At 38.6% G+C, this 14,043-nt stretch overlaps 2 protein-coding genes and 1 pseudogene across 2 annotated transcripts in view; 2 read left to right on the top strand and 1 right to left on the bottom strand.

Moving 5' to 3' along the window:
- The first annotated feature begins 1,813 nt into the window (after window positions 1–1,813).
- Window positions 1,814–5,184, top strand: LOC122664150 (annotated as a pseudogene).
- Window positions 5,185–6,827: 1,643 nt separating this feature from the next.
- Window positions 6,828–10,018, top strand: LOC122664151 (primary amine oxidase-like). Its single transcript, XM_043859852.1, has 5 exons — window positions 6,828–8,158; window positions 8,249–8,362; window positions 8,462–8,920; window positions 9,112–9,209; window positions 9,606–10,018. Exons 1-5 carry the CDS (start codon window positions 6,854–6,856, stop codon window positions 9,817–9,819), a joined length of 2,190 nt encoding a protein of 729 aa, XP_043715787.1. The 5' UTR covers window positions 6,828–6,853; the 3' UTR covers window positions 9,820–10,018.
- A 2,260-nt stretch (window positions 10,019–12,278) lies between these two features.
- LOC122664155 (probable O-methyltransferase 3) overlaps window positions 12,279–14,043 on the bottom strand; it is a 41,814-nt gene continuing 40,049 nt past the window's right edge. Inside the window, exon 5 of the mRNA XM_043859855.1 lies at window positions 12,279–12,290. The gene's annotated coding sequence lies outside the window, so the exon portion shown is untranslated. The remainder of the gene's footprint in view (window positions 12,291–14,043) is intronic.

Here is a 14,043-nt window from a genome sequence, read left to right as displayed (position 1 = left end):
CTAGGCATGCACCGAGATGAGTACGGCACAGGTCAACTGCTGGATGCACCCTGGGCGCTGGGCTCCTTGGAGACGATCCTGTTCCCTTTGCTACCCTTTGCGCTGTTGAGAGGTATACCTTGGGTTTGGACTGGGCTACATTTATGGCATCAATCTAAGCCCAAGGACCCATGATCCTCAACCCATCCCAATCGATGAGAAGAGCTTTGATTGATTAGGTTAGCCCAACCCAAATTTCGTCACCATCCATGGCCCAAATAAGAAATTAGCTCATGGAATCTTTAGTTTTGGATTTAGGGTTTTTGGGCCCATTTCAGGCAGTCCAGTCTCTATCTCCAAAGAGTGTTTCCACTTTCCAGCCCATGTTCAAAAGTAGAAACAATAAACCTTTACTAACACCAATCAAACAAAGCCCTACTCACTAGCCCAACCATAGCTGTTGTCATGAAAGGGGCAAAAAAAAGTCCAAACATGGCAAAATGGGCCTTCCATTGGACATCCGCGTGGGATACCTCTATCATTCATCTACTCACCTCAAGAACCTTTTGAAATGGATTCGTAAGCCAATTCCATTCTCAATAATGGGCCAAAGCATTGCAATAATGGCATTGTCAGCATTGCATTTATAATTAACATTATTAGACTACAAAATCATCTTGTCATAATCAATATTCTTTGAATGGTAATTGTATTGAGTCTCACTTTGTTTTAATGGAAAATATCATACAAATTTTATAAGATAAAAAAAAAAAAAAAAGAGTTCGGATCCATACACCCTGTGGTATGGCAGAAGATTTTTATTAAAAAAAAAAGAGATATAAAAGAGAGACAAAAATTAAAATTTAAAGTAGAAAAATGAACTAAAAAATGACTTCCAATTTTTACTTGGTTTTTTAATTTTGTTTTCCAAAAGAAAAAAAAATGATGGGATTATTTTTCTCACTCAAACATGACTTAAATTGTCGTGTATAATGAAATAAATGACAAATGATGAAGAAATTAATAAAAAAAAATCCACTCAAATAAATGGAGAAACGGGACAAAAGCCAAGTCTAACACCCCTTGCATCATCTCACATTTTTCAATATCAACAAAAAGAAGTCATTAACCTCCAAAATAGTTGGTAAAGTAACATTATGGTTTTAATATTAGAAAAATCTTAATATAACCAAATTACCAAAGTGCCCACTTTTAGAATCAGGTTGGTAGTAGCGGATTCAAATTTGAATCAATCGGTTTGACCAATCCAGTACTGATTACTAAAACCATGAGAGAGAGAGAGAGAGGAGACAGAGATTTCATCTTAAATTTATTCAGGGTAAATATTTTAAGGCAAAAAAAAAAAAAAAAAAAAAAAAGGAGAAAGCTGTCTACTCACCCCCTATGAATATAAAAATCGCATCTATATTGATGTCCCTATATATGCTTGCAGTAAAACTGTACTCATGTTGCACGACGAGACAATGATCTATTGCCTTTTGTGTAAGGTAAGCTAGATTATTGTTGCTATTTATAAAAGATGGTGACTATAGGGACCACCATGGTTAGATCATTCATTAATTAGCAAACCCACCCTAATTCAGACTTCCTAATCGGATTGCATCCTAGAGAATGACTTTCATCCATATTCCCTCAACTTAAAGGGATAAGTAGGAACCGCGCTGCCCTTAGAAAGTGACAAAAAATTTTGCCTATAAAATGGTCATCATGATTACCATCTTATTTCAAACAGAACTAAAACAGAGTTTGTGGTGGCTCGAAGGCACCCCACCCATCTGACATTCTGATCAGTTCTCTAAACCTTAGAAGAAAGGATAGAAATGGAAATCACTTCTTCTTCGTTTCTGCGTTTCTTCTTTCTCCTCTTGTTAGGTGTCCTATTGTTTGGGCGTTCATGGTTCCCTACCAACAAAGGTGACCTTGATTGTTCTCTCAATAAGCCATGGTGTACCTCTAAAAACAGAATTCAAGCCAAATCAGGCCTTGTTCTACAGAATTTCAAAGACCCAAAACCTATAGACCACTTCACTGAGACCCCTCACCATCCACTAGATCCTCTCACCTTACAAGAAATCAACAAAGTTAAAACCATTCTCTCATCTTACGAACCTTTCATCTCTTCCTTCCCTGCAATTCACTCTGTTTCACTGGATGAACCAGAGAAGTCAATCGTCCTCAATTGGAAGAAAGGAGACCGTCTTCCCCACAAGAAAAGCCTTCGTAATTGCATTCTTGAATGGCCAATCCAACTTGCTGACCCTTGATTTGGAATCAGGACAGGTCATAAACCATGACATAAACCAGGGCTCTGGGTACCCAGCTCTCAGCTTCGATGACATGGCTGTTGCAACTAAAGCTCCTCTCACCAACCCAGAATTCATCGAGATCATCTCCGAGAGAGGCGTTAAGTTATCCGATTTGACCTGCGCACCACTTTCGACCGGATGGTATGGGGTTAGTGAAGAAGGAAGAAGACTGGTTAAGGTTTCGTGTTTCTCCGGCGAAGGCACCGCCAATTTCTACATGAGACCCATCGAAGGGCTCGTCGTACTTGTCGATGTGGACACCAGAGAGGTCCTTAGGATCTCCCATACTGGTCGAGGAATTCCAATTCCTGCTGCCACAGACACCGATTACCGCTACTCGGCACAAAACAAACCAGAGGAGATGATGAAGCCAGTTCACCCCATATCTATGGAGCAACCCAAAGGGCCTAGTTTCAGCATAGAAGAAGGACACATGGTAAAATGGGCCAATTGGGAGTTTCACCTGAAGCCTGACCCACGAGCCGGGGTCATTATATCCCGAGCCATGGTTCATGACTCAGAAACCGGTCAGACCAGGAGTGTTATGTACAAAGGGTTCTCATCTGAGTTGTTTGTTCCTTACATGGACCCTGCCGATGCTTGGTACTTCAAGACCTACATGGACGTCGGCGAGTACGGCCTGGGCGTTACGGCGATGCCTCTAGTTCCTCTTAACGACTGCCCTCGTCACTCTTACTACATGGATGGCGTCTTCACCGCTCCCGATGGCAAGCCGTACGTTCAGTCCAATATGGTGTGCGTGTTCGAGCGATACGCCGGTGATATTGGTTGGCGACACTCCGAAACCCCAATCAGTGGAATGGAGGTTTGTCATTCTTAGTATCAGAGCCAATATAATTGAATCATTAAACAATATTGTTATTTTCTAACATGAGAATCTTGAATTTTGGAATAGATTCGAGAGGCAAGGCCGAAAGTGACGCTTGTGGCTCGAATGGCAGCATCAGTAGGGAATTATGATTACATAATAGACTGGGAGTTCCAAACAGATGGGTTAATTCGGGTTAAGGTTTGAAACAAAATCTGAATTGTTTTTTTGTTGGTGCTTTATTTGCTAATCAGATTTGAATTGAAAAAGAGTTAATTAATGAAGAAGAAATGAATGAACAGGTAGGGCTTTCTGGGATGTTGATGGTGAAAGGAAGTCCACTTCAGAACATGAACCAAGTGGGTAAAGCTGAACGAGATGCCATGTCTGGGATATTAGTGTCTGAGAACGCTATTGGCGTAGTACACGATCATTTTATAACGTTCCACTTGGATATGGACATCGATGGTGCAGAAAACTCCTTTGTTAAGGTTAATCTGGAGAAGGAAGAGACCTTACCTGGAGAATCCCCTAGGAAGAGCTACTTGAAGGTCAAGAGAGAAGTTGCTCAGACAGAGAAGGAAGCACAAGTGAAGTTTAAACTCTACGAACCAGCGGAATTCCATGTGGTAAATCCTGGCAAGAGGTCTAGGCTTGGTAACCCGGCCGGTTATAAGGTCGTCCCTGGTGGCACAGCAGCAAGCTTGCTCGACCACCATGACCCACCACAATTACGTGCTTCCTTTACAAATAATCAGGTAAATTATTTAAAGGATTTAGGTAGAACTTATCTTTAAAAACTAACCATTAAAAATAGGGTGTCGAAGTACCTATTAGTCTTTACATCGAATTACTCATATCTGATATAGATTATTATTTCCACCTTCCACATAAAACCCAACAAGTAAGATATTATTGTCATCTATCATCAGATAGAGCCGGGCTACGGCTCTGACTGGTTTAATCTTGATTTAATCTTGATTTACTAATCTAAGTTGTAATTAAATTGTTAGATATGGGTGACACCTTACAACAAAAGCGAGCAATGGGCAGCGGGTCTTCTTGTTTGGCAAAGCAAAGGGGAGGATACACTTGGTGTATGGTCTGAAAGGTATATATACTGATCAACTTTAATTAAATATCTTGTCCCTGAAATTTTCTCTGCGCTTTTTTTTGTTTGGGTCTTTTGTGTTGTCTTTCTAGTGAAGTATTAGAAGAGAAAGTGTATTAACACTAATTGTTAAGGTACAATCTCTTGTATTTTGTTACTTGCGTAGCTGGGCTGATTTTGATGGCCCGTTAAGAGTTCAGGAGGAATTGGCCCACCTTGTGCATTAATCTTGTTATTGGCAGGTTTTGTAGGGGGGGGGGGGGGTTAGGAGCGGTATTCTTTTAGAATTTTTTTTTAAGGCTATATGGATATTTTCAGGGGTTTTGTGTGGGGGAAGGGGGGGGGTTTAAGGAGTGGTAGTCCTCTAGAATTTCTTTTAAGGCTATATGGATATTTCAGTAAGTTTCCTATATCGGGTTTCGGTGTAAATTTGTAGCAAGGGTTCTCTTTTTGTATGTAATTTGAGAGAGGTGTGACCATTTGAGGACGAGTGAGTGTAACCCTATTCATGTAGATGTAGGCAATCTTACCAAACTACGTAAATCTTTGTGTGCGACTATATGATTGTTGTTTCTGATTCCCATTTGTTTTTTTTGCATCGTTTTAGTTGTTTTTCTACATTAATAACAATACTTACTGAACGATGATGACAATGATGATGATGATGATGATGATGATGCAGGGATCGTCCAATTGATGATAAAGATATTGTGTTGTGGTACACACTGGGATTTCATCATATACCATGCCAGGAGGATTTCCCAATAATGCCCACGGTATCTTCTAGCTTTGAATTGAAGCCTGTAAATTTCTTTGAGAAGAATCCCATACTAAGGGCATCTCCCAACGTTGATAAGGATTTGCCTTTCTGTAGCGCTACTGCTTCTTCAGCCTGAGCAGCTTTTAATTAAGAGGATTAATGTCATTAGCTCAACAAATTAAGCAATAATGTACATTATGCAATAATAAGCATCCTCTGAAATTAATGTTACTTCAATACACCGATTGGCTTACATGCCATTGGGAAAGTTTATGGTTCGTTTGGTTACATCTTACAAGTGAGTAAAAGGGGAAAAAAAAAAAAAAAAATTAAAATTTTATTGCTCATTGTACTTCTTATCAAACGGCCCATTATAATTTATAAAGTTTTCTTCATTCATGACCATCTTCTCCAATGTCCCCAAAACAGGACACCGACGTGTCATGGAGCATTGCAATTGCAATTAAATACGAATTAATTTCTGCCCCCCCACAACCCCCAAAATTTTTTTTTTTGCAATTGGGATGGATTAGGTCCTAATGGATTCTACCTTTTGGGTAGAATCAGAACCGTCCGATTAATTAATCATTTTTAATACTAAATAATAAAGCATAATTGAACCATTTAGTTAACGGTTCGATTCGGTTTCAGTTTAAATTTGACACCCTTACAGAAAAAACATCTCAATTAACTGATAAATTATCCAAAAACTAAAATCAGAATTGAGCCAACATATAAATGGATGGGATCCGATTCCAATCCCAGATTGACACCCCTATTTGCCCTCCTAATGCTCCTGATATCTTGGGCTAGGTTTGGTACGCATTCTAAATCAATGCTACTTTCAAAAAAAGGATACCAAACATAGCCTTATTTTGAAACAATCCACTAGATGATTCCAAATGCTTTTCAATATATCGCTATACAGTTCATTCTCTTTTAACTACAATTTAGAGTCGAGATGTCTGGGACCTACAAAATGTTGAGGTAAAGAAGATGAGATGACAAATATAAGTTAAAATAAATATTAGTAATGCATTTCAAAAAATTATACCAAATGCTGCCCAAGATTCACATTCGCATGTTACATTTTTAGGTTACTTATTGGCAATTTGGCTCTCCTCCAGGCTCCAGCCGTGGTGGGAGCTGGAAGGTCCGGCCCAACAAAACAAGGGGTGGAGCCAGATCCACTTATTGGATTCCAATCGCCAACACTTTTCAAATTGATGGAATGGATCTATAGTTCTATACCCTACAGTGACATGAATACAAAAATCACAATGTCACTACATCTGCTCTTGTCAAACCTGGAGGCGTTATACAGATCTCTTACTTTTTGTTTTTTTTATTAAAGGAAAGGCAGATTACAATTTGATTTGTTTCAATTTATAAAAGATGATGATTAATTATAGGGACCACCATGGTGGGATTATTCATTTATTGGCAAAATTTTATGGGATTGCATGTTAGGGACAATGATCTAGTAGTTTTTTTTCTTTTTTTCTTGTACTCGATACCGTTGAATTTAGCATCTTCTACGTGTTGAACTCTCAATGGCAAACTACTCCCCATTTTACTAGGAATTGGAGTCGATATTTGTCACTCATCCAAATAATCTGTGTTCTCATAAGCCCAACATTGAAATATCCGTATTCCCTTAACATAGGAAGAACTGAAGAAGTAAGTAGGAACCACTCCTGCCCCATGGAAAGTTAAAATTTTGCCTATAAAACGGACTACCATCTTATTTCAATCAAACAGAACTAAAACAGAGGATGAGGTGGCTCTAAGGCACCCACCCATCTGACATTTCTGATCAGTTCTCTAAACCTTAGAAAGCGATAGAAATGGAAATCACTTCATTTCTTCGTTTCTCCTTCCTCCTCTTGTTAGTTGTCCTTTTATTTGGGCGTTCATGGTTGCCTTCCAACAAAGGAGATCTTGATTGCTCTCTCAATAAGCCATGGTGTACCTCTAAAAACCGAATTCAAGCCAAATCAGGCCTTGTTCTAGACACCTTCATAGACCCAAAACCTATAGACCACTTCACTGAGATCCCTCACCATCCACTAGATCCTCTCACCTTACAAGAAATCAACAAAGTTAAAACCATTCTCTCATCTTACGAACGCTTCATCTCTTCTTTCCCTGCAATTCACTCTGTTTCACTAGATGAACCAGAGAAGTCTATCGTCCTCAGTTGGAAGAAAGGCGACCCTCTTCCCCAAAGAAAAGCCTTCGTGATTGCATTCTTGAATGGCCAATCCAACTTGCTGACCCTTGATTTGGAATCAGGACAGGTCATAAACCATGACATAAGCCAGGGCTCTGGGTACCCAGCTCTCAGCTTCGATGACATGGCTGTTGCAACTAAAGCTCCTCTCACCAACCCAGAATTCATCGAGATCATCTCCGGGAGAGGCGTTAAGTTATCCGATTTGACCTGCGCACCACTCGCGATCGGATGGTATGGGGTTAGTGAAGAAGGAAGAAGACTGGTTAAGGTTTCGTGTTTCTCCGGCGAAGGCACCGCCAATTTCTACATGAGACCCATCGAAGGGCTCGTCGTAATCGTCGATGTGGACACCAGAAAGGTAGTTCGGATCTCCCACACTGGTCGAGGAATCCCAATTCCTCCCGCCACAGACACCGATTACCGCTATTCGGCACAAAACAAACCAGAGGAGATGATGAAACCACTTAATCCCATATCTATAGAGCAACCCAAAGGGCCAAGTTTCAGCATAGAAGAAGGGCACATGGTGAAATGGGCCAATTGGGAGTTTCACCTGAAGCCTGACCCACGAGCTGGGGTTATAATATCCCGAGCCATGGTCCATGACTCAGAAACTGGTCAGACCAGGAGTGTTATGTACAAAGGGTTCTCGTCGGAGCTATTTGTGCCTTACATGGACCCTGCCGACGCTTGGTACTTCAAGACCTATATGGACGCCGGCGAGTACGGCATGGGCGTGACGGCGATGCCTCTGGTTCCTCTTAACGATTGCCCTCGTCATGCTTACTACATGGATGGCATCTTTGCCGCTACCGACGGCAAGCCGTACGTTCAGTCCGATATGATGTGTGTGTTCGAACGTTACGCCGGTGATATTGGTTGGCGACACTCAGAGACCCCAATCAGTGGCATGGAGGTTTGTAATTCTTGGTATCAGAGACAAAATGATTGGATTATTAAACAATACTTTTATTTTCTAACATGAGCATCTTGAATTTTGGAATAGATTCGCGAGGCAAGGCCGAAAGTGACGCTTGTGGCTCGAATGGCAGCATCAGTAGGGAATTATGATTACATAATTGACTGGGAGTTCCAAACAGATGGGTTAATTCGGGTTAAGGTTTGAAACAAAATATGAATTTTTTATATTTTTTATTTGCTAATCAAATATGATTTGAAAAAGAGTTATTTAATTAATGAAGAAGAAATGAATGTACAGGTAGGGCTCTCAGGTATGTTGATGGTGAAAGGGACTCCACTTCAGAACATGAATCAAGTGGGTAATAAAGCTGAACGAGATGCCATGTCTGGGATATTAGTGTCTGAGAACGCTATCGGCGTGGTACACGATCACTTTGTAACCTTCCACTTGGATATGGACATCGATGGTGCAGACAACTCCTTTGTGAAGGTGAATTTGGAGAAGAAAGAGACCTTACCTGGAGAATCCCCTAGGAAAAGCTACTTGAAAGTCAAGAGAGAAGTTGCTCAGACAGAGAAGGAGGCACAAGTGAAGTTTAAACTCTACGAACCAGCGGAATTCCATGTGGTAAATCATGGCAAGAAGTCTAGGCTTGGTAACCCAGCCGGTTACAAGGTCGTCCCTGGTGGCACAGCGGCCAGCTTGCTCGACCACCATGATCCTCCACAATCACGTGCTTCTTTTACAAATAACCAGGTAAGTTATGTTAGGGATTTGGATAGAACTCATTCTTAAAAGTTAACAAATCTTCACATCGGATTACTCACATCTGATGTTGTTTATTATTTCGCGTGAAACCCCAACAAATTAGGTATCATCATAGAGTAGGGATGAACTCAGACTAGTTTAATCTTGATTTCTAATGTAACTTGTAATTAATTTGTTAGATATGGGTGACACCTTACAACAAAAGCGAGCAATGGGCAGGAGGGCTTCTTGTTTGGCAAAGCAAAGGGGAGGATACGCTTGGTGTATGGTCTGAGAGGTATATATACTGATTGACTAATTAAACCTCTTTGTTATTGGGGGGGAGGGGAGGCTCTCAATGAGCTGGCGGGTCCATGCAGAGCTTCGGGGGTTCATGAGAATTTTTTTTAGGGTGTATGTATGTTTTGATAAATTTTTTTTATAAGATTTTGCTATAAATTTGTAGCGAGGCTTCTCTCCTAATAAGCAATCTGATCAATGTGTGAGGACGAGTAGTCCCCATTGTTAGTGAATCAAATCTCATCTCACCGTGGATGTAGACAATCTTATTTAACCACGTAAATATTTGTGTGACTATGTGATTATTATTTGTGATTTCCATTCATTTTCTACATCGTTCTATTATTTTTCTACATTAATTGCAGTACTTATTGGAATGATGATGATGATACAGGGACCGTCCGATTGATGATAAAGATATTGTGTTGTGGTACACACTAGGATTTCATCATATACCATGCCAAGAGGATTTCCCAATCATGCCAACGGTATCTTCAAGCTTTGAACTGAAGCCTGTAAATTTCTTTGAGAAAAATCCCATACTAAGGGCATCTCCTAACGTTGAAAAGGATTTGCCTTTCTGTAGAGCTACTGCTACTTCAGCTTGAGCAGCTTTTAATTAAGAGGATTAATCTCATTAGCTCAACAAATTAAGGGCTAATATACATTATGCAATAATAAGCATCTTCTTAAGAGTATTATTATTGTCCATAATTGTTTCTGAAATTAATGTTACTTCAATACATATCTGGCTTACATGCCATTGGGGAAGTTTGAGGTTCGTTTGGTTACAAGTGAGTAAAAGGGGACAAATGAAGAATTAAAAATTTATTTCTCATCTTACTCCTTAACAAACAACCCATTATAATTTATAAAGTTTTCTTCATGGCATGACCATCCACCCCCCCCCCCAAACACCTTTGTTCATGTCCCCCAAAGAGAAGCACACCAACGTGTCCTGGAGCATTGCAACTACAATATTTAAATAGGATGTTAAAAAAAAAAAATTATAAATAAATAAATTTTGAGGCCCATAAGGTGTCAATTGGGACGGATAAGGTCCTAATAAATTCCACATTTTAGGGTCAGAAACTCAATACTAGTTAATAAAGGGGTGGTATGATTCCAGTTCCAAATCAACTACTTCAATTTAAATTCCTAATAAAAAAAGATGAAAATTGTTTCGTTGCCATTTTACAAATTAAAAGTAAGGCCTACATTGACACACTTTCTCTTATGTTCGAGTGCCACGTACCCTATGCTGTGCCGCAAGATGTGCACTACACACCCTGCAGTACTACAGAGGATTCTTATGGCTTATGTTCTGACCATAAGGGGTCCATATGAATTCCGTATGAATGATACCATATTTCAACTCCTCATTGTTGTAATGCATGTGTAGATTCTTTTTTACGCTGCTCTTGAAGGAAATCATGTTGGGATTCCACACGAAAGCAATAATCTCACATCAAATGTGAGTAGCCCAAGGTGAAAGCTTATAAGGATTTGACATCAGACACCCGACTTTTAATGGCAAGTTTTTAAGGATGTGTTCTGCCCAAATCACAACAAGTGTTATCTTCTCCTTCCTCTTCATGAAACCTCTTCCCCTCCCTTAAAAAAACAAGTCAAATTAGAACCAATCCTAGTTGATTCTAATTTTCCAGGACCAGGACTAGAAACATCTCGATTAATTAATAAATGTTTCAAAACTAAAATTAGAATTAACCCAACAAATAAATGGATGGGATCTGGTTCTAGTCCCAGATCGGCCCCCCCTAATGCTCCTGATATCTTGGGCTACGTTTGGTCTATATATTTTTGAAATGTATTCTAAATCAATATTTTATTAAAAAAATCTTACCAAACACAACCTTATTTTCAAAAGGTCCACTATATGATTTCAAATGCTTTCAATGTATTGTTGTATAGTTCACGCTCTTCAACTACGATTTAGAGTCAAGATACCTGGGACCTACAAAATGTTGAAATAGAGAAAATGAGATGATAATTAAATTATACCAAATGCAGCCCAAGATTCAGATTCTCATGACATTTTTGGGTTATTGGAGTCCAATGGCCATTACTTTTCAAATGGATGGAATGAATCTACACGCTACCGTGACACGAAAAGTTACTCGCCACATCTGCACATAAATATTGACGTAGATTGTTCCCCTACTTCCTTCCTTGGGTGACTAAAAATTCATCAATTAATTCACCAAAAAAACAAAAATTCATCAATTAAAAAGATTTAAAAAAAAAAAAACTAAGATAACGACAAACACATACGTTAGCAAAACACTTTGATTCCATGCAAATCAATAAATAAATAGAAATTTGAAATGAATCACTTTGCATTCTTTAATCTAATTTCAATACCAATGGAATCTCCTTGAATCTCTTATAGTCTTCCCTAGAACAATTTTTATCCTCTGTTGTTATAGCAATGTGCTATAACGCATCGTGTGGCGGATGCAGAGGTCATATGCATCATGTGGGGCCCATGGAACCACATGGTCTTTGCGACATCGCACGATGCGTTATAATATTGTGCTATAATAGAAGAGGATAACGATTCTCCCTTCTGGTAGATGTGTATTGGGTGGGTGGGTGGGTGGGAGGGGGGGGGGGTTCATGTTTCATACATAGGTGAAACTAATAGCCTAATAATAATGTTAAAAGTAAGCAATGTTTTTTGTTTTCTTGATAAGAAAAGCAATGTTCACATCCTTATGAAACATGCCCCTTTCAAATTCTATTATTTCATATATCTACTTGAAAAATGTGTAGCTTTTAATAATGATGCAATGTCAAGTCACTTATAAATTATTTTGAGAATTCTTTTGACTCTTACATTAAATAATTTTTTGAGATAAGATAAGGACAATCAAAATAAGGTTACAGTTTCTTACTTCACCGTTTTGATGACAACAAGATGCACCTAAATTTAAAAGTAAAAATATTATTCCAGTAGTCTTGTGAAAATGACATTTTTTTTTCTTAATAATTTGATGTATGTCATCTTCAACAAAATAGCCTGATAAATCTTAATATTTGAAAGATTCAGACTTTCAAACTTTTAAATAACCAATAAGATGCATGTCCCTGTCACTAATGAACTAATTTCTCTCACTTTGGGGGCTCTTGCATCAAAAACAAAAAATTTCTCACTTTGTATAGTTTATGTTAAACAAACCAATAAAGTCAAGGCTACATTTGTTTCATATAAACGATATAAAGTTAGAGAAATCAGTTCATTAGTGACAAGTACATACATCTTACTATTTATTTAAAAGGAGAGGGTTCACCGTGGATTAAAATTCTCTTGAATTTCTTGATCGTCGAGTGTGGTGCAGTTCGGGATTGAGAGATCGACACTTGGTAGGTTGATTGAGTTAGTATTTTTTTCTTTCTTCTCGAGCTTGACACCTTTGGATGTCGTGCATGTCAGATGTCGAGCTCTTAGCCCCAAACTACATCGCACTACACTTTAGGGAACTGGAGAGGAATTTTTTTCATTCCCCACACTGTTAGTATGGGAAAATCTCCTCCAATACACCAACGATGGAATGAGGAACAATATCATGCATATGGGACCCACATGATAAGTGACATGAGAGAGAATATATACATACAAAATACTCATATGAGAGGGTGTATAGTACGTGTGGGAAATTTTTTTCTTATTTAAAACTCTGAATTAACCAAATATTAAGATATGTACAAGCTATTTTTACATACTATATATTATTGTCATTTTCCCCCGGAGTAGGTACTTGGATTCATTGTTTCATATATAGTTCATGATTTTTTTGGTGAATTATTATTATTACAAAGGTCAATTTTTTTTTTTCAAATGTCGCAATGTATTTATTCTGTCATGTGGACAAATGATATGTCTATTCTGTCGGTTGGATAGAGAGGACATGGTTTAGATTAGTCACGTGTCAAATTTTAAAAACTAACTCAATCAAATACCCCATTTATTATTGATGCAAATTCTGTGTAGATCTATGCATGTGTACTAGTACTTTAGATATTATTGTGGAAAATTATCTTCTCCAATTCCCTGTCCGGGCCAATTCTCCAGTGCCTATAATAAGGGGAGGTGGACTCTACTCGGACAAGGGTAGGGTGGTCATTGCACCCCTTATTAGAGGAACTGGGGGAATTAGGCTGGGCAAGGAACTGAAAGGGACAAAGGTCTTAGTATTGTACACTCTCCCAATTCTAAAGGGAGAAAAATGATTTAGATTAAAAAATAAATACAAAAACAGATGACTCAGATTTATCTTATGATTTTTGAAAACATCACATTCCATTGTTATTATGGACGCTTATGTAAGTTGAAAGGACGACCGTAGACTTGGCAATTTTGCATTGTTTTACTTGTTAAGGAATGATGATTTAATTGTAAATTGCGTTTTCATGCGCAAATGACCTGGGCCTTAGTCATTAAGCCCATTATGATCCCACTAGAATTTAAATTATTCTCCATTTAGCCTAGTCAGCATACATTGAGAGTGGCCTACATGATTTATTTGGGATAGATATTTTCTTAATTAATTAAAATAATAAAAAATTCATAAATTAGGAGTACGAGACTTACAAAGGGATCCGGATCCTCTTCAATTACTTGAGCGTCCAACTCTTATCCAACCACCCATCCATCGGCTAGGATCAAGTCTTCCCTAAAATGGATGGTTAAAGAGAAGTCAAAGGTGGAGAGAATCTTTTTCCCTTACAAAGAGAATCATTTGGCTCTCCGAAGCCTTAATTTATCTCTGTTATGAGGTCTGAATGGAATCCCAATATCGCTATTTTATTTG

This window comes from Telopea speciosissima, chromosome 6, assembly GCF_018873765.1.
Source record: "Telopea speciosissima isolate NSW1024214 ecotype Mountain lineage chromosome 6, Tspe_v1, whole genome shotgun sequence".
Lineage (NCBI taxonomy): Eukaryota > Viridiplantae > Streptophyta > Magnoliopsida > Proteales > Proteaceae > Telopea > Telopea speciosissima.
Note: the sequence above shows the minus strand (reverse complement) of the source record. Positions and strands in the feature narration are given on the sequence as shown.

Excerpts from the sequence above, each read along its gene's own strand:
- LOC122664151 (XM_043859852.1), top strand. The coding sequence starts at position 6,854 with ATGGAAATCACTTCATTTCTTCGTTTCTCCTTCCTCCTCTTGTTAGTT. Across the intron at positions 8,159-8,248 it reads CCCCAATCAGTGGCATGGAG|ATTCGCGAGGCAAGGCCGAA; the intron begins GTTTGTAATTCT and ends ATTTTGGAATAG. Across the intron at positions 8,921-9,111 it reads CTTCTTTTACAAATAACCAG|ATATGGGTGACACCTTACAA; the intron begins GTAAGTTATGTT and ends TTAATTTGTTAG.